Source organism: Pseudorasbora parva, chromosome 4 (genome assembly GCF_024679245.1).
Source record: "Pseudorasbora parva isolate DD20220531a chromosome 4, ASM2467924v1, whole genome shotgun sequence".
In the NCBI taxonomy this organism is placed as follows: Eukaryota; Metazoa; Chordata; class Actinopteri; order Cypriniformes; family Gobionidae; genus Pseudorasbora; species Pseudorasbora parva.
Genome location: NC_090175.1, coordinates 45,628,138 through 45,654,650, shown reverse-complemented (window position 1 = coordinate 45,654,650; position 26,513 = coordinate 45,628,138). Strand labels below are relative to the sequence as shown.

General features: G+C 36.6%; 2 protein-coding genes across 3 annotated transcripts in view; one reads left to right on the top strand and one right to left on the bottom strand.

Moving 5' to 3' along the window:
• The window catches only part of pde5aa (phosphodiesterase 5A, cGMP-specific, a), a 17,517-nt gene extending 8,013 nt beyond the window's left edge, over positions 1-9,504 (bottom strand). Inside the window, exons 1-8 of one of the 2 annotated variants that reach the window (XM_067441961.1) lie at positions 9,365-9,504; positions 5,018-5,407; positions 3,472-4,081; positions 1,951-2,037; positions 1,716-1,796; positions 1,438-1,527; positions 1,133-1,270; positions 578-639 (exon numbers count right to left, since the gene is read on the bottom strand). In XM_067441961.1, the coding sequence (XP_067298062.1) occupies positions 578-639; positions 1,133-1,270; positions 1,438-1,527; positions 1,716-1,796; positions 1,951-2,037; positions 3,472-4,081; positions 5,018-5,346 (1,397 nt within the window). In that variant the 5' untranslated portion in view covers positions 5,347-5,407; positions 9,365-9,504. Of the gene's footprint in view, positions 1-577; positions 640-1,132; positions 1,271-1,437; positions 1,528-1,715; positions 1,797-1,950; positions 2,038-3,471; positions 4,082-5,017; positions 6,862-9,364 lie in introns of those variants that run through there. The other variant, XM_067441962.1, reaches the window with a different exon arrangement.
• Positions 8,894-26,513, top strand: ppp2r2ca (protein phosphatase 2, regulatory subunit B, gamma a). The gene is made up of 9 exons (XM_067441963.1): positions 8,894-10,490; positions 13,362-13,459; positions 14,365-14,539; positions 14,926-15,038; positions 16,140-16,317; positions 18,840-19,004; positions 20,246-20,415; positions 21,137-21,228; positions 21,468-26,513. The coding sequence occupies exons 1-9, from the start codon at positions 10,427-10,429 to the stop codon at positions 21,757-21,759; spliced, it is 1,347 nt and encodes a 448-aa protein (XP_067298064.1). The 5' UTR covers positions 8,894-10,426; the 3' UTR covers positions 21,760-26,513.

The following is a 26,513-nucleotide window of genomic DNA, read 5'->3' as shown; positions in this document are numbered from 1 at the left end:
AATGCGCTAACGGTTACTCTATTGCTGTTCTATGTATAATGTTACACTAGTCTGACGTGCAAAACCGTTTTGCTTGCTACTGCTAAGGTTTAGTCGCATACAATAGTCCATAAACCGAATCATATATCATAAACTGTGAGTAAAGACAAATGTTGACAGGCCACTAAATACAGTACATACCACAGAGACGGACGTCCTGCTGTTGCTGTTTCTCCTGTTCAATTTATTTCAGCCTCCGAATGATTCTGAATCATATATCTATTAGCTGAGATCGATAGCCATGGGTTTCTCCACGCTTAAGGACGTCACCGTTTTGCGCCCTCGTCATTCTTTAGCTCCGCCCACACGATACGCCTCCAGGCGCTCGTTTTTTTTCCGGAAAGACTCGGTACAGCCTATATTTCTTTTATAAATATAATAAAACTAAAGCCTTTTCGGAGATATGAAGGATGCAATACTACTCTATAGGTACTCAAGATTGACATAAGATTGACATGAGTGTTTCACCCCCCCTTTAAGGAGAAATTTTAAATGTTATTTTGTATCATGATCAAATTATAAATGTAAATTTATTTACCTTGTGGAACACTGGACAGAGCAATTGGTTTCTTCTATTTGGACCATCCTCGAGAAAGGGCCCTTCAAGACAGCAAAAATGGATCTATCAGTATCAACTTATCAAGCAGTTTTTTTAGTATTTCAGTATCAAACGCATTTCATGGAAGTCATGTTTTTTTTTTAACCTTTACAAGAAAATAAATGAAAGTTAAAGACTTAAAGGGGTTAGTTAACCCAAAAATGAAATTTCTGAACTTGAAACTGGTATCGGTCAATAATGAGGCGGAGTTCTGACATTTCTGGGCCTTAAAAGTTGCAATCAAGTTGCTGCCTACATGTAGTTCAGGAACCTTTTTTGATTTCATCGGAAATATATGAATTTGTGTTTCAAAGATAAATTAAGGTCTTACGGGTTTGGAATGACATGAGTAATTAATGATATAAATGTAATTTTTGGGTGAACTAACCCTTTAAGCAAGAGCAAAACCAACACTTTACAGATGCCTAAATACAAATACATTTTTGCTTTAACAATGAATCATTATCCATAAACTTTTATTAATTTTTGTACTACCATGGAGTTGTCATCTGAAATAAAAACAGAACAGATTTGTGCTTTTGTCACTGGCAGGATGATGGCAGCCAGTTTGCTGAGCATGTCATCCACAGAGGGGTAGTCATGTGACACCAGCTGGGCCAACTCCAGCAGAACCTGTCAATCAATGAAATCCACCACAATTATAACCATAGTGAATTATAAAAAACAGCATTTAAGATTTATCCCTAGCAGACCTGTACCATGTAGGATCATTTTTATAAGACATTTATAACTCACTTTAGATAAAGGTGTTTAAATAAATAAATGTAAATGTCTGTTACCTGATTGCGTGTGCTCTCTTGTTCAGAGCTCTCACACAGCTGACTGTTTTCCAGGATCAGTCCGAACAACACCATATGTGACGACAGCATCTAGATGCAAAACACTGTCTCATTCTTTGACTCATCCATTCAAGTGAAATTTCAAAAGCTTTTATTATTTATTAGATTCATATTCAAATTTCATCCGTAATTAACAAAAATATACATACTCTGTATTACTGAATTTAGATTATTGAAAGGAAAAATGTTTGCCATGTTTAATATTGATCAATACTTGCTTTCTCATCTTGCTCGGAGAAACAGCTGCCTACACATGTGCCTGGCCTGCTTTTGTTCACAGCCATGATGACACCTATAACCTGCCAAAATCAGTCCACAGACAGATAAAAACAACATTCATTACAAATAAAGATTGACTTTACACATGTATTACAATATAAACATTTACAGGTGGTACTTATGCAATCCTGGACTTACAGCATAATGACAAATATTTATATGTAACTGTCTAACCTCCTTTTTGTGGTTCAGGATGGGCACACTGAGAATACTCTTGGGTCTGTCCTCTCCCTCACACAGTTCAATCGGAAATCTTGGATCCTATAAAATGACAGTTCAAATCAATTACTCAATCAGTACAACACATCCATTTGACACCTTGCATAACTATGTTATCTCTGAGGTGATGACAGTGTGTGCTGTTTGACTGTCTGCACAGTCAAATGTGAGTGATTTCAGAGGCATGACAGGGATGACACCTTAAAGAGTTTTGAGGCATGTTTCTGAAAGAGATACCAGTGAAGTTTTTTCTGCTATTCATTCTGTCTCTCTCTCTTCTCTGCTCAAATTCTGTCAGCCATCACACTGCCAAATCAGGGTTTAAACTTAGAGCAGAGAAGGATTTCCTTTCCCACACATAGGCCTATGCCCCAGAGCACTGAAGTACATGTAATTTCACCTCTCATTCCCACGCATACTCCTAAAGATATACCTAAAGATAAAGATGATATATTTGTATCATAAAGTATAGTATATATATATAGTATAAGTAAAGTATAAATTATTTAATTTTTTTCATTATTTAATCATATTTAATTAAATAAATAATATTTAATTACTTTATTTAATATAAACACTTATTATAAGTGCACCATAATGATTCAGGGTAAGACGGAAAAAAAAAAAAACGGTTTGAAATAAAAAGGATTCATTTTGTACATTCTCATATAATTTTTGTAAATCTTGAACACAAAAAAAGTTACAGACAACAGCTTTAATAAAGATTAACTAATCCTGAACAGAGGTGTTGGTGATTGTTAGTTCATGTTAACTAATGCATTAACTAATTCAACCTTATTCTAATTTGTTACCTATAAGGGTTGGCCGTTTATTGTTTTATCATAGTTTATGTTATACTGGACAGTATTACGTTGTGTAACTTTTATTTATTAAATTATTTATTTTAAACTTTAAAGTTTTATTTTAATTGATTTACAAAATAGCATAGAAACTGATTGGCTATCAGTTCATTTACTTATCTTTATAGGTTGTTTATCAATATCGGTGCATACCTAAAAAAATACATTAAAAATACTTTTTTTTTTTTAATATAAGATATTTAGCCTCTAAATATCTAAACAAGAAAATCTTTATGTTTTCAAACATGTTCAACTGACAGTGCTTTTCAGTTTCATAACTGGTATTTTATTGGTGTGGTTATTTATTTGTTCATGTCATTACCGAATACTGCTGTAAGACCTTTAAAGTCACCCCAGATTAAAAGTCTTTGAAAGGTTAAAAGCCTGACAACCTAAAGCACCTAGGATTAACACACAGTCTGTTTTGAGGACAAAGATTTAGTTCAGGTCAGTCCTAAAGTGCCTGACTGATCTTAGTGTTACTGTTACAGTTACAATGACCTGAACTGACTGTGTGTGTGTGTGGGGGGGGGGGGGGGGGGGGGGGAGATTAGAGTTAGATTAGACTTGGTAAAATTCAGATTAGATTTGACATGGAACACCCCTCATTTATTACCTCACAGACATCCCTGATGTTAAGAGGCCTCCCAGTGCTGACCACATATCCCATAATGCACTTGTCCCACTCTGCCTGTGTGTAGCCGTAGACAGACTCCTCATCTGATTGGAAGACAGGACCCAAACACTTTACACCTGTTTTGTCCACCGTTGTCATTGAGAGACAGCAGCTCTCAGCCTGAGTGATTTTACAAAGATGCTGTAGGACCTGAAGACAGATATTTTTGCTCTGTAGAGGTCTATTCAGACCATCAACGAGCCGTACCATGAAGTTACAGGACTCGCCTCTTCTACACTGTCCCGCTGGTCTTGAGGAGCTCTGAGAATGTGGCAAACACTTTGACCTTGACACACAAGGTGAAAATGGAAAGTATGTAGACTGCAGTGATTGAGGAGAACGCCCCCCGCCATGGTCCAAACTCTCAGGATTATCAGTCTGATGGACGGAACAGCAGGAGTGTCGTCTTTCCATTGTGGCAGGGTGCACAAGCCCTCGAGAGGGCCCAGACACAGGGTGGGACACCCTGCGACTGCCAAGAAAAGTCATCCTAGACTTTGGCTCAGATATGAGTTCTTTGGTTCTTTCTACACAGCCATTCATCCAATGTCTAAGAAGAGAAGGGACATAGCAGATTAAATGGCACCGCTAGCAATATATAATGAAATATATAAAAGTATATCATGTTATGTTGCCTTCACTTGCTATCAGAAATTTCGTACTTCCCACTTCTGAAATCGTGATTACGAGCTCATCAAAATTTGAATGCAATTTGATAGTCAACCTTTGATAGTCCAACTTTTCAACTAGGAAATTGATATTTACGATAATTCCGATCGCATGTGAAGCCAGCATAAAGCCATCCCTGTTAACAAAGACCAACATGGACGTTTTGAATGTTGTTGTCCAGGTTAGAACATAAAGTAAGTGTGTTTGTCACAAGACCAAATCATACTTAACTGAACTATGGTGTACTGTGAGATCATTAATCATGTCTCTTAAAAAAATGTCCTTACTGGTTAATGTATTCATTTAAAATCATTTTACCATTTTTGAGGCTCCTGTTCTGAAAGGAACTATTAAAGTGAAAGTTTGAACGTGCCGTATTAAATAAATAACATGTAAATAAAATATATACACTACTGTTTAAAAGTTTGTCCAAAAAAAAAAATGGCCTGGTTACACAGACAGGGCTTAGATTAAGATATGGATTAAGCTTGCGATTAAATAGGACATTTAAGTTGTTTTTATGAACCTGTCTTAGAAAAAAAAAAAACATTACTGGTGTGATTCAAGTTTTTGAGACATGTCAGTGCAAGTTGCTTTCAGTTAAAACAGCTGAAACATGCATTTTAGTCAGTAACTAAGTTTATGCCTGGTCTGTGAAACCAGGGCTAGAACCCTTAGTCTGTTGCTATTCTTATTTGTAAGCTATTTCTAAACTTTAAGCCTTGAAGAATGAAAATACGTGAGACGTATATATACACATCATTTAATTACAATATATTTTTCACTCATTCTCAGAAAGGATATCGCTACTGCTCACCTTGAAGGTCTGCTAAAGTAAGACCTGGCAGAATCTGAATGATCATCCAGCCATGCCTTCACTCTCTCGCTTTCCTTTCCCATCCTAAATCCCAGTCTCTGGGTTTTGGCACCTGGGGTCCAAAGCGGTGAGAAGAACCATCCAGCACTGGTTATGACCCTCTGTTCTTTCTCGCTGTCATTCATCTCCACAGGTGCACCCTTCCCTCCATTCTTCCCTTTTTTACCAGATTTGGACCTGGACCCTTGAGACCCCCTGTGGGTTGAGGTGACTCCATATCTGCCTTCAGCAGGCAAAGCGGGCAGGGACTCCGTGTGCAGACACGGCATGATTTCTCTCTTTTTTCTCCTCTACAAGAGCAGATGCAATTAGGCAAGTTGCTGAACCTTCCTGAAGGAGTGATAAAGAGAGATGAAAAGCACAGATGCATGGTCGCTGTCCAAGGCAGGTCAGAGGATTAAGCTCAGCTGTCATCAGCTTCAACTGAACTCTGCACAGTGAATGTGGAGGCTAATCTGTTACATAAAACAAATCCCTGAAATAACACCATAGGTTATGTTTTGCCCATTCATGGATGGATTAGAGTACTATTAATGACTGTGCACTCTTGTCTTTAAAACATTTCACCTGCCAAAGAGCTATTAGAAAATGTCAAGTGGATAAATAGACAAATCCCACATAATGTAAACCCAGATAAATAAGCAAACTGCTTAAAGACTGGAACAGAACATAAGGACATGTGGGCAGAGATTAATAGGTACCGGTTTAATTAATAGTCTAGAAAACCAAAATTAGTTTTTATGATATTAATATTTTTGATTGATATTCTATATTTTTAACAGATCATGACATCCAAAAATAATTTATGTCAGAAGAATGTCATCATCAGGACTTTCCCAGTATGTGGTTATTCAGGCAGGGTTGCCAACTTTCACAAATTTTGCACACTCTCACTCTGCCCAGCTTAATCTCACGCCAAATTGCGATTTCGGACACAGCCTAAGCTTTTTTTTTTTTTTTTTAAGTTCAGTGGTTCATGGAGCGCTCCATACTTCTAGCGCTGTGTCAATGCACAACAGTTTCACTATATGTTTGCAGCAAGTTTTGGTAAAAAGTACAGCATAGTGTGCATTGATTATTAAGTCAACCATATTTACAGGATTGTTTTATTATGAAGAGTGATAGAGATGTAACATTGTAACATTAATGCTATTCTATTCTTGTATGTAGCCCTCAGTTATTCCTTACTACTTGGTCACACTCATACTCATTGATGACAAATGTGACCATACCCCGTAACTTTTTTTCAATTAAATAAATGTTCTATATTTTAGTTCAATAATATTTATTGAATATTTTGAGGAGATATTTTGGTACTAGATACTATTTGTGCAATAATTATTGTCAATTAATGACCACTTAAAATATTTTTCTTTTAATATTTTTATTATTTACATTACAATTAGTGTAGTAGGCCTAATTAAGTTTAAAATAGAGAATTCCAATTCAAAGAGGCAAATTAGGAGTAATTTTGTGGCTAAAAAGTAATAGCTTTCATTTGTAATGCCATTACCCATGCCTTATGGCTCTTTCTTTGCTCCAAAAAGTATTGCAGTCTTCCATTTTAATAAATATTTAGATATGATGAAACACTAGATTTCTTTATATGTGAAATTTTAAAACGGTAATAACTTGCATCCTAATATTTTTTAATGAATAATGATACTTATATAAGTACACACAAGTGTATATTAATGAATGCGAGCACATTTAATTTGACCCAAGAAACGTTTAAAATAGTGCTAAAATAGTGCTAAGACAAACACATTTTTCTTTATTGTGTACAGTAGGCTATACTACAAATGGAATGATACTGAATCAAGATCGAAATTGACATCTTACCCTATATATATATTATCTTATATATATATATATATATATATATATATATATATATATATATATATATATATATATAAACACATTTTTCTTATTATGTACAGTAGCGTACTATAGTATAGCCTACTGTACATAATAAGAAAAAAATTGTTGTTTTAACATATGTATGTATATACATATGAATTGATACTGAATCAAGAGTGAAATCGATATATCAGCCACTCCAACCTGAACTTAAAAGTTGGCTACCCTGTTCAGGCCATGTGCAGCAGAACATTAACCACATTCCCTTTTCTAGAAAGCACTTCCTCTTCCCCTATAAAGTTTTGCTGCCTGCTGAAAAGAGTTATTATAACTGGTTGTTAGAGTGATATTAAGTGATGTAATGTTATAAAGTCCACCAAAGTATAATAAGTATAAAATATAATTATGTAAAGTATAATACTTTAACATATAGCCTTATATTAATGTGTTTACTAATGCATTTCGTTTCATTAAATTGCATTTAAAAGGGTTACTTCAGCGACTAGATAGCATTTACAGCTCAGCTCGCAGCTGCTGCAGTTATTCATGTAAACGGAGCTATATGCTGAGCAATGTAAGTGTTTTAAATTCTCAAATTAATTCCTATTAAAAGTTAAGCTTCCAAAGCATGAACTGAAAATGTGCCAGACTGAACACGTGCTGAAAACTACTGCCGCGAGCGCAGACTCACCTCAGCTCTCATCACAATGAAAGTGATCTGAGAGAGACTGACTCCTGCTGTAGGGCAGCGAATCATTCTAGGAATTGTTGTTTTTCATCCCCATGAGACAAAAATACATTTTCTGTCTTTTCTCAGTATAGAAAGCACCAAATTCAAAACTAATTTCACATTTGTGCTACATTCATAACCCAGTTTAAATACAGTTTCATCTTCCCAGCACTGAAGTAGCCTACCCCTTTAAGTGAAACAGCCACACCGGTACTGTGCATCTCTTTAAAATGTATTTGATATTAGCAGCCTCTACTGGTAGGCTACTCTCAAGAGATAAAAAATAATAGAAACCTGTGGAGCTTAAATGCTAGCCGGATGAATTATGTATCCTATTCATCAGCCTATGTATGTAGGCTATTACATGTAATTTCTGTAAGCATTCACAGTTTTATAGCAAGCTGCTTTTAAGCGATTTTTGTGCCACTAGCTAGCGGCACCTTATGGTTTTGCAAAAATGACGACTGTTCCCAAACAGGTTTTGTTGTTGTTGTTGTTGTTGTTGTTGTGTTCTACGTCATAGATTACATAGCCTACATACGTCATTTAGGGCTAAAGGGAGTTTCGCGTGAGGGTGACACTCGCGCGCTCAGGCCACAGTCTCTCAGGACTCAGGAGGACAAATCGAGCAAAGAGGACAAGGGAAGTCCACTCACTGACAGACAAAACAGATAATGTTAGGCTACTTTTGATATGCAACAAATATATTTTTTAACGCGCGTAAACCGATCTTCTTCCTCTGGTATTTTGAAAGAACCAGGCCTAACTGTTACACGGTTGATTATGTAGGCCTAAGTTAAGTTACATCGCTCAATCGGTCTTTCAACCGCGGATAAACTATATATAACTTTATAAAACAATTATAAACTATATAGTTAGCGATAAAAAATTACTTATATAGCCTATTCATAATATTTTCATCATGAGAAAGTTAACTTATGACGATTTTTTTTATTATTATAAAAATTGCCTTATATGCAATAGTTTACATATTAGTTAATCTTTATAAGCTGACAGGGTTTTCAACATTAGATGAGAAATATATTTTTCCCTTGAGAAAAATTAAAATAGCCTATAGCTTAGCCTACTGATTCTAAATCACTCCAAGCTGAACGCAATTGTCTGCATGCAGGTTTTTTTCTTTTTTCTGCGTTGTTTTGCATTCTATGACCAAACTAACGTTACATTAGTAACCCATTTTTGTTAAAAACTTACGTTAAATTTTTTTTTTAAAGTAGCCGATAATAAAAATAACAGTGTTAGCTACTAAATGAATATTTAAATTATTGCTGTATGTATGCTGTAGTACAAAAACAATGTCTCATCTAGTAATTTTAACTACAGAGCTTTACTCTAAAATGCTTATTTGGCATTGCTTTGTTTACCTAAGTTTTTTCTTTCTCATCGTTTCCCTACAGAAGTGGCTAAATTAAAGTAGGCTAGTTCAGATTACCAGAAATGCCCATCTATATAATCATAAAATTATTACCCAAATGTTTGCTTTCTTACTTACTTTTGACAGTTGTTCAATCCTAACCTTCCCATATACTGTGTATTAATATCTACAAACACTAGAGGGAGCAACTCAACAAGTTTTCAGAGCATCTTCATGTCTTCTCAATTTTCTCACATTACAGTATTTCTATGCATTCACCCAAACCTCTTTTCACATTCACGTATCTCTTTTCTCTTACCTTGCTCTTACTCTTATCTTACTCTTACACCATACAAGGTGCATATTTGTGCTTCCATTATTTGCTTCCTTTTATCAGCAGTTCCTCTACTTCCATCCTTTCCATCTCAGATGTCATCTTGCCCCATTTCCTACTGTTCTCATCAGGGAACACTTCTCACACCAATGATTGAATGTCATGCTCCACCGTCCACATCCCACATTCTCATGCCTCTCTTCTCTTGCTTCTCTCTGATTCCTCATCTACTCTCCTCTCCAAGCTCATTCTTCTTGTCACCTGCAGTGGGAGGGGCAACTGAGTATAGCTGAGCTCTGATTGGTCAAGCAGGGAGGAGGCTTCTGTGACATCGTGATGCTGTGCAGATGCTCAGCATCAGTGGTAGTCGAGAAAGACAGGCTGGCGGTATCCTCTCTCTCTCTCTATCTCTCTCTCCCTCTTTCTCTCCCTCCCCCCTCTTTTTCATCTTTTCTTTCCCTTCACGCACAAGCACGCATACACACACGCGCACTCCGTCACACTGCAGCAGAAGGGAGAGGACACACCGTGAAGCTGTGAGGTAGGACCAGGCCTGTCATCTTCTTCCTCATACCTCCTGTGAGAGACAACCTGTCTCTCTCTCCTCCGCTATACTCTGCTCTCATTCAAGGACTACCGCACCCAGGGAGCGCTTGGAAAAGGACTTACCGCAGCACGACGGATCTACGGATCACTCACACACCTACATCCTCTTTTTTCCCTCTGCGTTTCTTGTTGCCAGGCAGTGTTGGCTGAGCGTCAGGACGTGCGCTCAAGCATGTGTGCGTATGACAAGGTGCTTTTCTCCAGCTGACTGAACGTTTTTTCACCCCGTCCCCCCCCTTTCCCTGTCTGTACGTGGCATCCTTCACACCTTCATCGTTTGCCGCTCATCTTCCTCACAAAGGCAGACTGTATCCCAGGATGCTGTGCGGCAGGCTACTCTGCTAGGCCGTAGCAGCATGGGCAAAGCACCGGGGGGGTGGGTCAGCACGGATTGGACGGCTCTGCTCCGGACGGGCGCGCTTACGCACTCCGCTGCTTCCGATGGGTGAGGACAGTGAGAGCCCCAAAATCAATCACAGCTTCCTCCGAGACTATGTCACAGAAGGTATGTGCACACACCTGCATGAACACTCCCTCTTCACACACACACACACACTCAACTGTAATTTGATCCTGTTCACCTTTCTGAAGTCCTGAATATAACCTTGGTCTCAGTAGCTGTGCGGTAAGGTCTTCTAATTCAGCTGACTCATCAGACTTTGGTCACCTGGTCCCACCACACACCTGTTATTGGGTTACAGCATGCATTAGTGAGAATTTTTAATTCAATTATTGGGTGCTGTGAGCCAACCAGAATAATGTATGTATTTTACGGTGTCATTGTTGCATATGTTACATGTAGTTACTATAATAAAAACTATACATTATGCATAATTACATGCAACTAAACCTAACCCTAATTTTAACGCTATAGTAAGTACATGTAGTCACTTAATATTACATTAATGTGTAACTACAGTGTAACAAAGACACTTTAAAATAAAATGTAATATCCTTTTTCTATTTGAACTTTTCTATTTAAGCACTTGCACATTAGCTTATGAGTTATTTGCTTTTACCTTACCATAATCATATTACAGAACAGAATGCTTCATCAGGAGCAGGCCAGGCTGTTTTTATTTAGTGTCATCATCATTGTACTGGCAGGAGCAGGAGCATGACGTTAATCCACTATTAGGGTGTACAATGTGAAGCCATATGCCCAGATGAGGCTCTTGACTAAAAGTGTTTGCGTAGACAAAACCACAGTTGTGCTGTGCTAGCACATACCCATGAACTTATATTACTTTAGATCATTTGTACCGTAATAGATTTTTTGGCTGGGACTTGCATGCAAAACTGTTATGTGAAAGTATTAGCATTTAGCTCCAGGTGTGCAGTTATTTTTAACCCATCTATTTCAATTCTGTGTACATTTGTATATATTTTCTTTGAAGACAGAAATGCTGTGCTGCCACCTTCAGTTGTTCACATCCCTAAAATCTACAAATATTATTTTACAAAAAGTAAAATGTATTTTGATTTTATTTTCAGAGAATAACAAGAATAGTTATAATTATGGAAGCTTGTTTCCGCCCACAGGATACAATTTTTTTTAGAAGATAAATGCTTTTTATCTCACAATTGTGAGTTTACATCTCACAATTCTGATTTTTTTCTCAAGTCAAAATTGTGTTATAAAGTCAGAATTCCGTTATAACGTCAAAATTGTGAGATATAAAGTCAGAATTGCGTTATAAAGTCAAAGTTTTGAGATATAAAGGCAGAATTGTGAGTTATAATGTTACAATATACACTCGCCTAAAAGATTATTAGGAACACTATACTAATACTGTGTTTGACCCCCTTTTCGCCTTCAGAACTGTCTATGTGGCATTGATTCAACAAGGTGCTGAAAGCATTCTTTAGAAATGTTGGCCCATATTGAAAGGATAGCATCTTGCAGTTGATGGAGATTTGTGGGATGCACATCCAGGGCACGAAGCTCCCGTTCCACCACATCCCAAAGATGCTCTATTGGGTTGAGATCTGGTGACTGTGGGGGCAATTTTAGTACAGTGAACTCATTGTCATGTTCAAGAAACCAATTTGAAATGATTCAAGCTTTGAGACATGGTGCATTATCCTGCTGGAAGTAGACATCAGAGGATGGGTACATGGTGGTCATAAAGGGATGGACATGGTCAGAAACAATGCTCAGGTAGGCTGTGGCATTTAAACGATGCCCAATTGGCACTAAGGGGCCTAAAGTATACCAAGAAAACATCCCCCACACCATTACACCACCAACCACTAGCCTGCACAGTGGTAACAAGGCAAGATAGATCCATGTTCTCATTCTGTTTACGCCAAATTCTGACTACCATCTAAGTGTCTCAACAGAAATCGAGACTCATCAGACCAGGCTTCAACTGTCCAATTTTGGTGAGCTTGTGAAAATTGTAGACTCTTTCCTATTTGTAGTGGAGATGAGTGGTACCCGCTGGGGTCTTCTGCTGTTATAGCCCATCCGCCTTAAAGTTGTGTGTGTTGTGGCTTCACACAGGCTTTGCTGCATACCTTGGTTGTAAAGAGTAGTTATTTCAGTCAAAGTTGCTCTTCTATCAGCTTGAATCAGTCGGCCCATTCTCCTCTGACCTCTAGCATCAAAAAGGCATTTTCACCCACAGGACTGCCGCATACTGGATGTTTTTCCCTTTTCACACCATTCTTTGTAAATCCTAGAAATGGTTGTGTGTGAAAATTCCAGTAACTGAGCAGATTGTGAAATACTCAGACCGGCCCGTCTAGCACCAACAACCATGCCACGCTCAAAATTGCTTAAATCACTTTTTTTCCCCATTCTGACATTCTGATTGGAGTTCAGGAGATTCTCTTGACCAGGACCACACCCCTAAATGCATTGAAGCAACTGCCATGTGATTGATTAGATAATTGGATTATTAAGACATTAAACAGGTGTTCCTAATAATCCTTTAGGTGAGTGTATAAACTTGTGATTACGAGTTATAAAGTCCAATTCTGAGGGGGAGGGGGAATTGCAAGTTTGTATCTTGCAATTCTGAGAAAAGAGTATTTTTCTGACTTTTTAACTCGCAAATGCGACATGATATCATGCAATTCTGACTTTTGCATCAGAATAGGCGAGGGAAAAAGTTAGAATTGTGAGATAAAAAAGTCACAATTATACCTTTTTTATAAGCTTCCATATATAATAATGCATTTTTATTACAAGCATTTAATAAAAATTATAAACAAAATAAAAAGTATATATATATATATATATATATATATATATATATATATATATATATATATATATATATATATATATATATATATATGTGTGTGTATATTATTATTATTATTATTATTTTCACTGATAAATTAACACAATCCACCTCTTTCTTTGTAGCTGATGTCATTTCTACAGTGGAGTTTAACCAGACGGGGGATCTGCTGGCCACAGGGGATAAGGGGGGGAGAGTGGTCATCTTCCAGAGAGAGACAGAGGTAGGTTAAACTGTGAGCTAAGCACTGCAGTGGGTGATTGATAATTGGGGATTAAAGCAGTATTTTTTTAGCAGCAGAGTAAATTAAATGGGGGAGGAGAAGATCAAAGGTCGTATTTATAAAAAAAATCTGTTCTGCTGAAACCATTTATGATATGTTAGCTTTTCCACACGTTTTGTAGCTCTATAGCATGTGACACAATATGCATGAGGTGATTTTAATTTCCATTGCCCAAAGAGCCTTGACAATTAAAATAGATCTGGTTTAAAATACCAGTACTTCATCAAGACAAAGTATCAGATATCAACTGTGATATTGAGCCGTCTGGTTCATGGATCACAGTTAGAGACATTGAATCAGTGCATTTTCCATGTATTATCGTGATTTTAAACTAGACACTGAACAAAACACATTGTTATTACGAGGCATTTTAGCAAAAAAGAAGAAATTCCTGCATTTCTAGACCTAAATGTTCATCTCTTACATCAACACTTTATATAGGGAGTTTTCATATTAATGTAATGTATATCGGTGAATTATACATTTGAGAATTCAAATTTTATATATATATATATATATATATATATATATATATATATATATATATATATATATATATATATATATATATATATATAGATAGATAGATAGATATATATATAGATATATTAAGCATAAACATTGTATATGTACATTCTCAGAAAAAAAAAAATACAAAAGCTCTCACTGGGACGGTACCTATTCAAAAGGTGCACTTTTGTTTCTTTTAGGTACTAATATGTACATTTAAAGTACCAATATGCATGCTTTAGGTACAAAAGTGTACCTTTTGAAAAGGTACTGCCCCAGTGACAGCTTTTGTACCTTTTTGTGATAGTGTATTTGGGTCTTCTTTCTTAATGCAGTCTAAAGGTGAATGTGAGGAGCTGGGAGAATCGGGTGAGTATAATGTCTACAGTACATTCCAGAGTCACGAACCGGACTTTGACTATCTGAAGAGTTTGGAAATTGAGGAGAAGATCAATAAGATCCGCTGGCTTCCACAGCAAAACGCTGCCCATTTTCTCCTCTCTACCAACGGTAATCACACCTCTTCCTGTCTAGCATGCTTAAACTTGTCTGATCCTCATAATTAGAAAATGAACCATTAATTTAAAGAGGAAAATCATTTGAGGCCTAAAAATGAAGGGCATTGTGATTATACTGTGCAAGAAATCAATACTCTAGAATTCCAAACTCTAGATATTAGCTAGAAAGCTAGAAAAGCTTGGTTGCATTACACATTTTTATGAAAGTAAGACAAATAAGACATTATCAATAGTATTATAAGCATCAACAATGACTTTTGAGGCCTTTTGCTTTTAAAATGTCTGACAAAACCATATCAATATATATTGATGTTTTGGTATAGAAAGTCTCAGTTATAAAAATGAATGGCTGATAATTTCTCAGGTATTTTCCAACAGACAAAACGATAAAGCTATGGAAGGTCAGCGAGAGAGACAAGCGGCCAGAGGGCTACAATCTGAAGGACGAAGAAGGGCGAATAAAGGACGTCTCCACAGTAACCTCATTACGGGTATTTTCACAGCTGGCATATTAGATCAATAGACTGCTGAGAATATTACTGGTTTGATTTTTTTGTCACTGATTTGTGTCATGCTTTATAACAACTAATTACACACAGTGCTGTGAAATTTGTTTCTGATTGGCCGATCAATGTATTCTGTGATGAAAAATCTTGTATAATTGACTGTTGTCATTATCAACAAATTTCCTGCATGCAGTAGCTGTGCTAGTGTCTCATATTACTCTGTTGTCTTTTTCTTTTTGCATGATGATAATGATAATGCATTTTTGCTTTTGCCCAAATGCATTGACTTGGGACTATATTATGGGGAAGCACAGGCGAAGCACTGCTACTTGGGCACAGAGATATCAAAAAAAACATTGTGATCACTCAACAGCCGAAGGACTTGAGGATGAGAGCCGTGATATCTCTGCACCCAAGTAGCAGTGCTTCGCCTGTGCTTCCCCATAATATATTCCCAAGTCAATATCTGCATAGGAAATAGCCTAGTCTTAATCTGCATCGCTATTTGTACTCGTTGTGAATACGCAGGCCACAAGTAATTAGGTTAATAGCGGCGACCCTGGCAAACTAAAACTATGCATGCACTGAGACAAAAATGCATTTGCCCGCATATCTGCCCACATATGTCTCAGTGCATGCATTGTAGTTTGGCAGGGTGGCCGCTAGCTTAGCTTAGCATAATGAATGGAATCCTATGTTGCCAGCTAGCATGTCCAGAGTAAAAGGGATCCAAAAAAAAAACCACCCACCTAAAAACTTCTTGTGGCCTGAGTATTCACAACGCTAGGCTATTTCAAATGCAGATATTGACTTGGAAATATGTTATGGGGAAGCACAGGCGAAGCACTGCTACTTGGGCGCAGAGATATCACGGCTCTCATCCTCACGTCCTCCGGCTGTTGAGCGATCACAATGTGTTTTGTGATATCTCTGCGCCCAAGTAGCAATATGAATGTAAGTACAATTACATTCATATTTAAATGTACTTGAAAAGTTCGATTCTTTAATGTTTGTTAATGACTATGAGTATTAGTTATATGAGTTACAAAGTGTGGCCTTCTGATGCTAAAATCAATTTTCTTCAAGGTGCCGGTCCTGAAGCCCACTGACCTGATGGTTGAAGTGCGGCCGAGGAGGATCTTTGCTAACGGCCACACCTACCACGTCAACTCCATCTCAGTCAATAGCGATGGCGAGACATATCTGTCTGCTGATGATCTCAGGATCAATATGTGGCACCTGGACATCACTGACCGAAGCTTCAGTATCCTTTATGTATATCCACCTATCTATATTCCCATACAAAAGAGAGGAAAAGATAAATGCAGCCAGTCTTTGTGACACATTAAGCTGGCTTTATATATTAAGCAAAATAATTGGGACAGATGCATAATGTTTCAGATGTTGATGTAACATCTGAACTGGATTGCGTTTGTTTCTTTTTGTTCTTGTGACTGGACTGAAGGCTGAGGGTTTTGTGTTCCAGATTGCATAGCTGCTCTTCTTTTGAGCAGGGCTCTGACCTAGAAATAAAATGTCTATGGAAACATTTAAATAATTCACCAAGGAAACACTCTCCTCTAAAACACATAATAGCTGCCTTCAGGAAAATTGTAGGTTGTGTGTTTGTGCTTGCGTGCGATGCTGTGTGATCTCTCACTGAGTACATGTGTGGATGAACATGTGTGTGTGCGTGCTCGGAATAATAATCGTACAACCGTAGAGCTTTCCGCCATTCAGGGAGCTGATAATACATAGTTTATAAGCTACCACTGTCAGTGTGCTTTCAGTTGTAGACATTATGTGATCTCTATTTCTACATGAAGCTTTGGAAACAACTCGCTTTTATTTTTGTGCAGTTAAGCTCGTTACGAGCACCTCACAACCTCCCGATAAATTTTTAACATGTTTAAAAAAATCGGCCCGATTTTCATCAGTGTATATAGGCTGCTCCCTATTGTCAAATTATGCACAACAATGTCACATAGGCTAAATCGAGTATTATAAGACTATAGCTCATTGGCTGCTACTATGCACCATAAGCATGTTTCACACACACACTTGTGCAATTTTTCTCTCTCTCTGGTTGTTTCTGTTGAAAGGAATGGCTGCTGGTCTCTGCTTTTCAACAAATAATTTGCACACAAATATTTTTTTTCTTTCTTTTTCCTATCTGAAGATAGCTGCAGCATTGAAACTGACGTTTCACGGGATTGCAGCTGGCTCGCCGTGTAGTACACTCGTGCCGTGTACCAGCTGCTTTGAAGAGATTATCAAGTTAACTAACTCATAGAGTGTGCAATATCTCACAACCTTTATAAGCCCCCCTTCACAATGAATGGAGAATGGGGCTTTCTAGCAAAAGAGGAATTAAAGCACCATAAATATTGTGAAGTTGATTCACACACTATATTCAAAAAAATGTAAAGTCATGCAATAACTTTGTGTGAGAAACAAAGAAAAATATTTTTAGAGGGCCTATTATTATGGTTATAAACTCCCTGGAAAGCCTCGGATTGTGGTTTTCTTCCATCAATGTGCACGTCATTTGAATAATTCCTACCCAAGGCATATGGAGAAAAAATGAGGCCTGGTTGATTTTGTGGTTATTTTAAAGGGTTAGTTCACCCAAAAATGAAATGTATGTCATTAATGACTCACCCTTAATGTCGTTCCACACCCGTAAGACCTCCGTTCATCTTCGAAACACAGTTTAATATATTTTATATTTAGTCAGAGAGCTTTTCTATTCCTTCAGTGAAAGTGTATGCACACTATACTGTCCATGTCCAGAAAGGTAATAAAAACATCATCAGAGTACTCCATATGTGACATCAGTTGGTTAATTGTTACCTCTTGAACAAGTTTGGAACAGTTTTGGAACCTCTTGAATCGAAAATACATTTTGGTCCTAAAATAACAAAAACTACGACTTTATTCAGCATTGTCTTAAGTGCGATAAGTGTGAACGCTGCCATCCAAATCCTGGTGCGCACAAAACAAGCATCTTTTCAGCTGTCTCGGTCCACTTCCAAATGTAGTTTGGAGTTCGAATTAAATATGATTGCAACAGGGACCAAAGACATGTAAACAAACCAAAAACAGGAAGATGTGACCCTAAAGGGACAAAATGTTCACGCATACCTTTTTTTTCTCATAGTCATAGTGATAGACATGATTTTGCCATCACAGTTTAGTACAGACATCAGAACAGTATCTCCTCGCAGCAGATCTTCGTTTGGGTGTGTGTGATGAAGGATTTTTTTTTAAACTCAAAAGTTCTCATCTGATCAAAATATCATCAAATGCAGGCGACGCATAAAAGTCTCAAAGTAGGCAATACTTCATATATCTGACCAGTCAGGTTGTGAACGTATGACTATGCCTTTAGGTTCAATGATAAAAATACCAATCTGATTGGTAAGCGGACCCGGTCTAAATGCTTTTTTTTTTTTGGTAAAACTTTTTAGTCTGGAACAAACAAACCATGCAAAACAAAGTGTGAACGCACAATAGAGACAGGAAATAAACAGGGCGTTACTGACAGATTGTGAAGAGAGAGATGCTGCAGCAATGTAAATTATGTGAAAAGTAAAAAAACGTATTCTTGTAAACCCCAAAAACAAAATCAAGACTTTAAAAGGGCATAATATGTCCCTTTTAAGTCATTATTCACTGAGCATTTTTACATGTGTGTTCATGAGAGAATTAGGAGTCTCAAACATAGAAGATTAGCTTTCAGAATTGTAAATCAGAAACTCTCCTTGACCCTTTCCCCCCTCCCAGACATTGTGGACATTAAGCCTGCCAATATGGAGGACCTGACCGAGGTGATAACAGCTGCAGAGTTCCACCCACATCACTGCCACCTGTTTGTATACAGCAGCAGTAAAGGCACACTGCGCCTCTGTGACATGAGAGATTCGGCCCTCTGTGACAAGCACTCCAAAAGTAAGTATACACTTCTGTAACAGGGTTTGTTGATGTGGCGGGAACTGGTGAACATTTAAATAACCGGCGACTTTAATACATAAATAAACACAAACTGAAAGTAAAAACATCAGCCTCCTCACCCACGACATACACATAATAAAAATGTAAACAAAACCAGGTCTTCACTGTCGTCGCTCACATTCGAGAGATCCGGGATCGTGTGACGTGCAGCCGGCACTCATTATCACGCACCGACCTTGTGCCGTTCTCTCACGGCTCTTGCCTGCCTTCATAAGCACATTACTTGTATTAACATTCAAAAGTTTAGGGTTAGTAAGTGTTTGGTTTTTTGGTTTTTTCAGCAAGGACACATTCAGCTGACCAAAAGTTACATAAGATATGATAAATGCTTTTGAATATGCATGAATCTTGAATATAAAATGTATCATATTTTCCACAAACAGTCACAGCCATTTTCAACATTGATAATGATAAAAAAAGTTTCTGTAGCAGCAAATCATCTTATTCAAATAATTTCTGAAGAATCATGTGACATGGACGACGAGTAATGATGCTGAAAATTCATCTTTGCCATCAGAAGACTGCATTTTATCATATCGGAATATTACTCTTTTTACTTTGTTTTTGATCTAATAGTTTTAGTGAATAAATCATAAGATTTTTAAAAAAATCTTACAGACCCTAAACTTTTGAACGGCAGTGTATATCACTTCTAGACTGCTTTGCATACTTTTACAGTCAACATGAAATCTTAATGTACCCTTTATTTTATAATTGAATGCATAGACAATGCCTCTTATTTTGACAGATTAATGTTTTATATAACTATTCACACATTTTGTATTTACTGTCTTGAGATTCTTTATGCCTATATAAGTTCTTCAATTTGAGAATTCTTTACTTAGCCAGAAGTAACGCTGCTGTAGCTTTGTTAAAAGAGACAGCAGGACACTGTGAAAAGAGCTGTGCTTGCTGATGTACCAGATTTAGCAAGATTTACACTTATAGCTGCATTTAAAGACAAGCAGACCACAGTGTTGAAAATGTTTTATTGCCGTCATTAACTGTGAAACCATTGAAACCGTTCTCCAGCTGACAAATGCCTGATGATTAACAGCTAGAGTTTAAAAAGTGAAGCTAAACATTATGGAGGCTCATGCTGATAAAAGCTGGTCCACCCAAATTATTTCAAGTGAATCTGAACTCAGTTTGAATCTGTAACTTTTTCTCTACCTCAGTATTTGAGGAGCCAGAAGATCCGGGCAATCGATCTTTCTTCTCTGAGATCATCTCTTCAGTTTCTGATGTTAAGTTCAGCCATAGTGGACGTTATCTGCTCACCAGAGACTACTTGACTGTCAAAGTATGGGACCTCAACATGGAGAAGGGCCCAGTGGAGACCTACCAAGTGGGTATCGTACACAACGACAGCATAAACACATGATATTTCCAACACACATGATAGGCTAAACTATTTCTAGCTGATGAGTAATTATATGTAAATAAAAATAAATAAAATAAGTCACCTTTTTCATTGAAGTGAATCCTAAATGGTCCTGTTAATGAGGCATTGGAAAGTCAAGTGCTATTTTAGTTTCTTTTACATACTATTTTAGGTAACACTTTATTTTACGGTGTTTATAACTACATGCAACTAAACCTAAACCAAACCCTAATCCCTATAGTAAATGCATATAGTTAATTATTACTCAGTATTTAAATGTATAATTACACTAAAAAGGACACATTCATTTATGTGTCCCTATTTTAGGATTTATTAATGTAAAATGATTAATTTGAATCATTCTTTATGTGCTTTTGAAATGTTTAGCTTTATTTTTATGTCAGTTTTAGGTTATTTTGTTTAAGCTTTTCATGTAATATTTATATTCTACTTTTTACTTTATTTCTGCTTTATTTCAATTTTTAAAAAAAATTAAATGATTTTCTACTTTATTTATAGTTAAATGTCTAGTCATGTATTGCTGTTCATCACTTTATTTTTAAATCTGTTATATAAAAGGTACATTCTAGCTTTTAGTTGTATTCAGTATAAATGCATGTGTTCATATTTTATTATACATTTTGTAATGACTGTAAATATATATAAACATTTCCTTCTTTGTCAGGTTCATGAGTACCTAAGAAGTAAACTCTGCTCTTTGTATGAAAATGACTGCATCTTTGACAAGTTTGAATGTGTCTGGAACAGCACAGACAGGTAAACATTTCCGATGCTTTCAATGATCATATTTTTTGCAAAATAATTATATTTCCTGTTTTGTACTCATACTCTCTTTCTCTTCCTTCCTTCTTTCTCTCTCATATTTCCATTATGGCCTTGATCCTATTAATTTGCTAATGTTTGATACCCTTTCAAACTCTTTTTTTATTACTCCACATACCCATTCTCTTTTTAACCCATCATGCTTTGCCGTTTCTCACCGTACCCCCTCCAAGTGTAATCATGACAGGAGCGTATAACAGTTTTTTCCGGATGTTTGATCGTGAGACCGGTCGCGGTGTAACCCTTGAGGCATGGCGTGAGAGCAGTAAACCACGCGCCGTGCTGCGGACTCGGCGCGTTTACACCGGGGGCCGCCGTCGAAGGGGTGACGTGGGTGTGGACAGTCTGGACTTTACTAAAAAGATTCTGCACATGGCTTGGCACCCAGCTGAAAACATCATCGCCATAGCAGCCACTAACAACCTCTATATCTTTCAGGACAGGGTTAACGCAGAAAACCAGTGACGAGAGATGTGCAGAGGGGTTGCAGTAATGCTTCTCACAGGGCCACACACATTCAAATCATGCACACATATCAAACTCATCCTTTACACACACACATTACTGGTCCTGTGGAGGTAGACATAGTTGCCAGACCCTGAAAGTACACAGATGGACTTTGCAGCTAAGCCGTTCCAGGAGAGCAATTATGTATAGCCAATGACTTTATCAGATAACTATTTGGTTAATTGCAAGGCCAGGAATGTTGCCAATGAGCCACGGTACGTGGAATCTTACGGTTGACATCACGGTCAGCCAATCCCAAACTCCTTTGATGTGTGATGGATGGTGTTGACGGCCAATCCCGGACTACGCTGATCTGTGATTGACGGCTGATTTGGATAAGGGGTGGTGCCTTTGGGCTGAAGACTAGGAATGAGACCGCTCTACTCCTCTGTGCCAGGTTGCCATGGACACCAGTTGTCATGGTAACAAGAGTGCTCTGAGCAGTCTTCCTATCACGTGCTTCCCAAAAAACCTATCCCACAATGCATCTGCTATAAGAGCCCTCATTTTACTTCGCTACTTCGCATTGAATTGACCATTTGTGGATACATGGATGCCTATGACCGAATCACTATCGCACACCTGGAGGAGGTTTGAATTCCAGTACTTGTATCAAATGTACCCTAACAGAAGGATTGCTCCACTACTTCATCAGAACACTGTCTTAACTAGTTTACACCTCATGATGGGTTGCATTTACACATGTATGGTAAGAAAGTGAAAGGTATTGGTCAATCTCATCACACTGTCAGCACGCTTTCAAAAAAGGCCTTCTGCTGCGCTGTGCACGGTAACTGACATGCATTAGGGTCAAACTCTAGTCTATAGTTAAGCAGAGCTCTGGCCTCTCACAGTAAAGCACTGCCTTTTTTATTTATGATTGTAGCTACTTTATGAATCCCTCAAAAATGTTAAGTCACACAGGCTATAAAACAATGCAGGCATACACTACCGTTCAAAAGATTTAAAAGATTTTTAATGTTTTTTAAAGAAATCTCTTCTACTCACCAAGGCTGCAGTTATTTGATCCGAAACACAGCAAAACCAGTAATATTTTGAAATATTTTTTACAATTTTAGCATCATTACTCCAGTCTTCACTGTCACACGATCCTTCAGAAATCATTCTAATATGATTATTTGCTGCTCAAGAAACATTTCTTATTAATATCAATGTTAAAAACCAGATTTTTCCCCCAGGATCCTTTGATGAATAGAAAGTTCAAAAGAACATTATTTATCTGAAAAAGAAAGCATTTCTTACATTATAAATGTCTTCACTGTCACTTTTGATCGATTTAATGTAAAAAGAATTAAATTATATATTTTTTTATCATCCTACTTGATGATGTGTTTATTACTATATACTTCCTGTAATTTCAAGCCTATCAGACCATTGCACACTGAATTATGGGTAACCATGTGTTTACACAAGATAGTTTTAACAACATATAGCACAGGTGCCACAGAACACATTTCGCTTACTTCAGGCATTGGCACTGGCTTGTACTTTTAAATCCATTATATTATAAATTTACAGTTTATCGATGCTGTGTGGTTTTACACTTCTATAATTTTTAAAAATATCATATTTTAAGGTGAGCTTAAATGGTGTACTAGTGTGACATTAATAAGGAAAAGTTACATTTCATTGATATTTTCAATAATAGTGGTCATATTAAAATATGTATGAACTTAATACATGACCTAGATGATTTATTTAGCTAAATTGTCCTTTAAAAATGTATACATTTAATATTTATTAATTAAAAATGGTTGCTGTTCCAATAAAGCTCAGTGTGCTCCCTTTAAGCTCATCCGCATTGAATGATGTTCAGCTTAATTTAAACGCTTTTTTCATTTAAAATAAAAAAATATATATTATTGTGTGAGAGATTGTACGATATTACAAAAGCTTTTCATTTCAGATAAAGACTGTTCTTTTCATTTTCTATTCTGTAATGATGCTGAAGATTCAGCTTTGCCAACACAAGAATACAATAAATTAAAAAATATAAACATATTTATGGGAAATGGGTTATTTTATATTATTATTTTATATTAAGTTATTTTAAATTGTAAAAATATCTCACAATATTTCAAATAAATGCAGCCTTGGTGAGCAGCAGATACTTTTTTTAGAAACATTTAAAAATCTTACCAATCTAGAACTTCTGAATGGTAGTGAATGTATATGGGAAATCAGTTGGTTAATTTGATGAATATTCCAACATCAAAACAACCTAATTACAACAATAATTCTGGCATTCCTCAGTTTGAAAATATAATAATGTACTTGCAATGGAAGTCTGCATTTAAAACCATCACCATTTTCATCATATATTTGTTAAAGTGCTTATATGGGTGGTTCTCAACCTTTGTGAAGCATGACAAATACAAATCATTTTCCACAATATTAAGAACCCTTGACTTTTTCCAGTTAATTTACTGGATAAGGATTTTAAAAATATTTTTACTTACAATTTATACCCGATAAAATATTTTAGAGCTTGTGTATGCATTATAAAGGGTTCTTTCATGCCTAGAAATCACACTTTTAAAATAAGGTGTTCTCATATATCCAGGTTTTCCAAGATTGTGGGAATACTGGTTCTTTAAAGAAAAAAAAGATTGATTTAAAAAAGAAAACCCTGGTTGAGAGCCATTGGCTTACATTAATTCTGTACAAAAAGTACTTACTTCAGCTATAAGGCCCTAAGGTATATATCCTCCTTGTAGTTATGGGACATTCTTCTAAACTAGTAATCACTCTTAAAAATAAAGGTTCTTTATTTGCATTGATGGTTCCATGAAGAGCCTTTACATAGAACAAAAGGTTTGTTATAATGGAAAAAAGAGACAGGGATAGCTGCAGGTCATAATGGGAATGCCAAAAGTCATACAATGCTACGACATGGCTTTCACAACCAATTGTAAAGACCTTTCGTGCCCATTAATCCGAGCTACAGATACCCACACTTGTGGAAAAAGGTTCTTTATTAAATATTCTTCACACTTAGGAAAAAAAAAATATTTTAAGAACTGTTCACTGAAAGGATAAAGGCATTGCCATGAAACTGTTTGGAACCTTTATTTTTAAGAATGAACTTTTGATTATGCATTATTAATATACAGTGTTGGGTGTAATGAATTACTAAGTCATCTAATGACTGTAATTTAATTACTTTTCCTTTGAAAAAGTCAAATAAGGGATTACTCTAGATTTTTGCATTAAATACTGTATAGACTATAGAACAATTCTATAGAAAGCAATGGTGGATTTAACATCAAAAAGATGTATGTATGTTTTTAATGTAACCACCCTATACAATTTGGTCAGTTCAAGAATAATTTATGCAATTGTATATTGTTTATTGAAAGATTAAATGTGCAGTTCCGTGTCTATCTTTGCATTGTTCAACTGGTCGAGGCTAATATGGGATTTAGAAAGTAATTCGTAATAAATTATGCAATACTTTTAGAGAGAGTAATTAGTAATCTAATTACACTGATGATGTAATTAGTAGCTAGTTATTAATTACCTTTTTTAGAGGAACTCACCCAAAACTGTCAATGCAATTGCTGTCCCTTTTTGTTGTCCTTGCGCAAGTTGCCAGATATATGTGTAATAATTAATTTGATCAGTTTCATTTTAATGCATACTTTTAAAAAAAATTCAATTACTTCACACTCCCCAGACTTCCAATGTAAGTGCATCAACACAGTTGAGAATGTGTAAAAATGTTTTGTGCTATTCAACAACATGACAAATATAAAGCTTAACTTTTATTGAATCTGGAACATTCCAGTATGTACCAGCTAGTAAGTGGATAAACCATATCTAAATGTTAATCTCAGCACACTGTGTTTCCAATGACCGCACAGGTGTACATGTAAGTCTCTATCCACAGTAGAAAGAACACAGCGAGTTATCTTTCGTTTAAGGTGCCATTCACCTTCTGGGTGACTGTTTGTTTGGTGTAGATGTGATAATGAATTGTTGGGTTGTCTTTAGACTATGACACGGAGGTCAGTGATTGTTTTTGCTATATGAAAAAGGCTGAATGAATGTAACTGTCAAATGTGCTTTTAATGAATCCATTTTTAAAGTGTTATGATGTTAAAGGGGTGCTCTCAAACTGACGAGCGAGCTTGCTTGCTTGCTTTCTCATTTTCCTTAACTTCGCCCCTTTTCTGTCTTTTCCAGTGTGTTCCTTCTCCCATTTTTCTAGTACTCTTTGCTCTACATATACTGAGGCTGTGCCTCTTACAATCAGTCTCTTTACTCTTATTTTTACATTTGTAATTCATCATTTTTGTACCCTGAGACAATGCTTCTCAGCTATTTTTCACTCTGTTCCGCCTCTCTCACTCTTTCGTTCTCTTACATCCTGTTACTATGGCGATAGGCCTTCTGCCATTATGAATTCTCTCATGCTTTCCTCAGACATGCAGTGAAACACACACACTCACATTCACAATGCAACCAGGGAATAATGGCTTGAGTTTTTCAGGGCACACACACACTCTCTCTCACACACAACACAAATAGGCCTATACACGCAAGCATACACACAAAAACGCATGTTTATCATTATCCAGTGTTACTAATGTGTATATCTATGACATATTCTATTGACACTTAATGGAAAAATAAAAGAGGCAAATGGAAGAATGTGATTAAATTAATATGATCTCAGTATATATACCCTT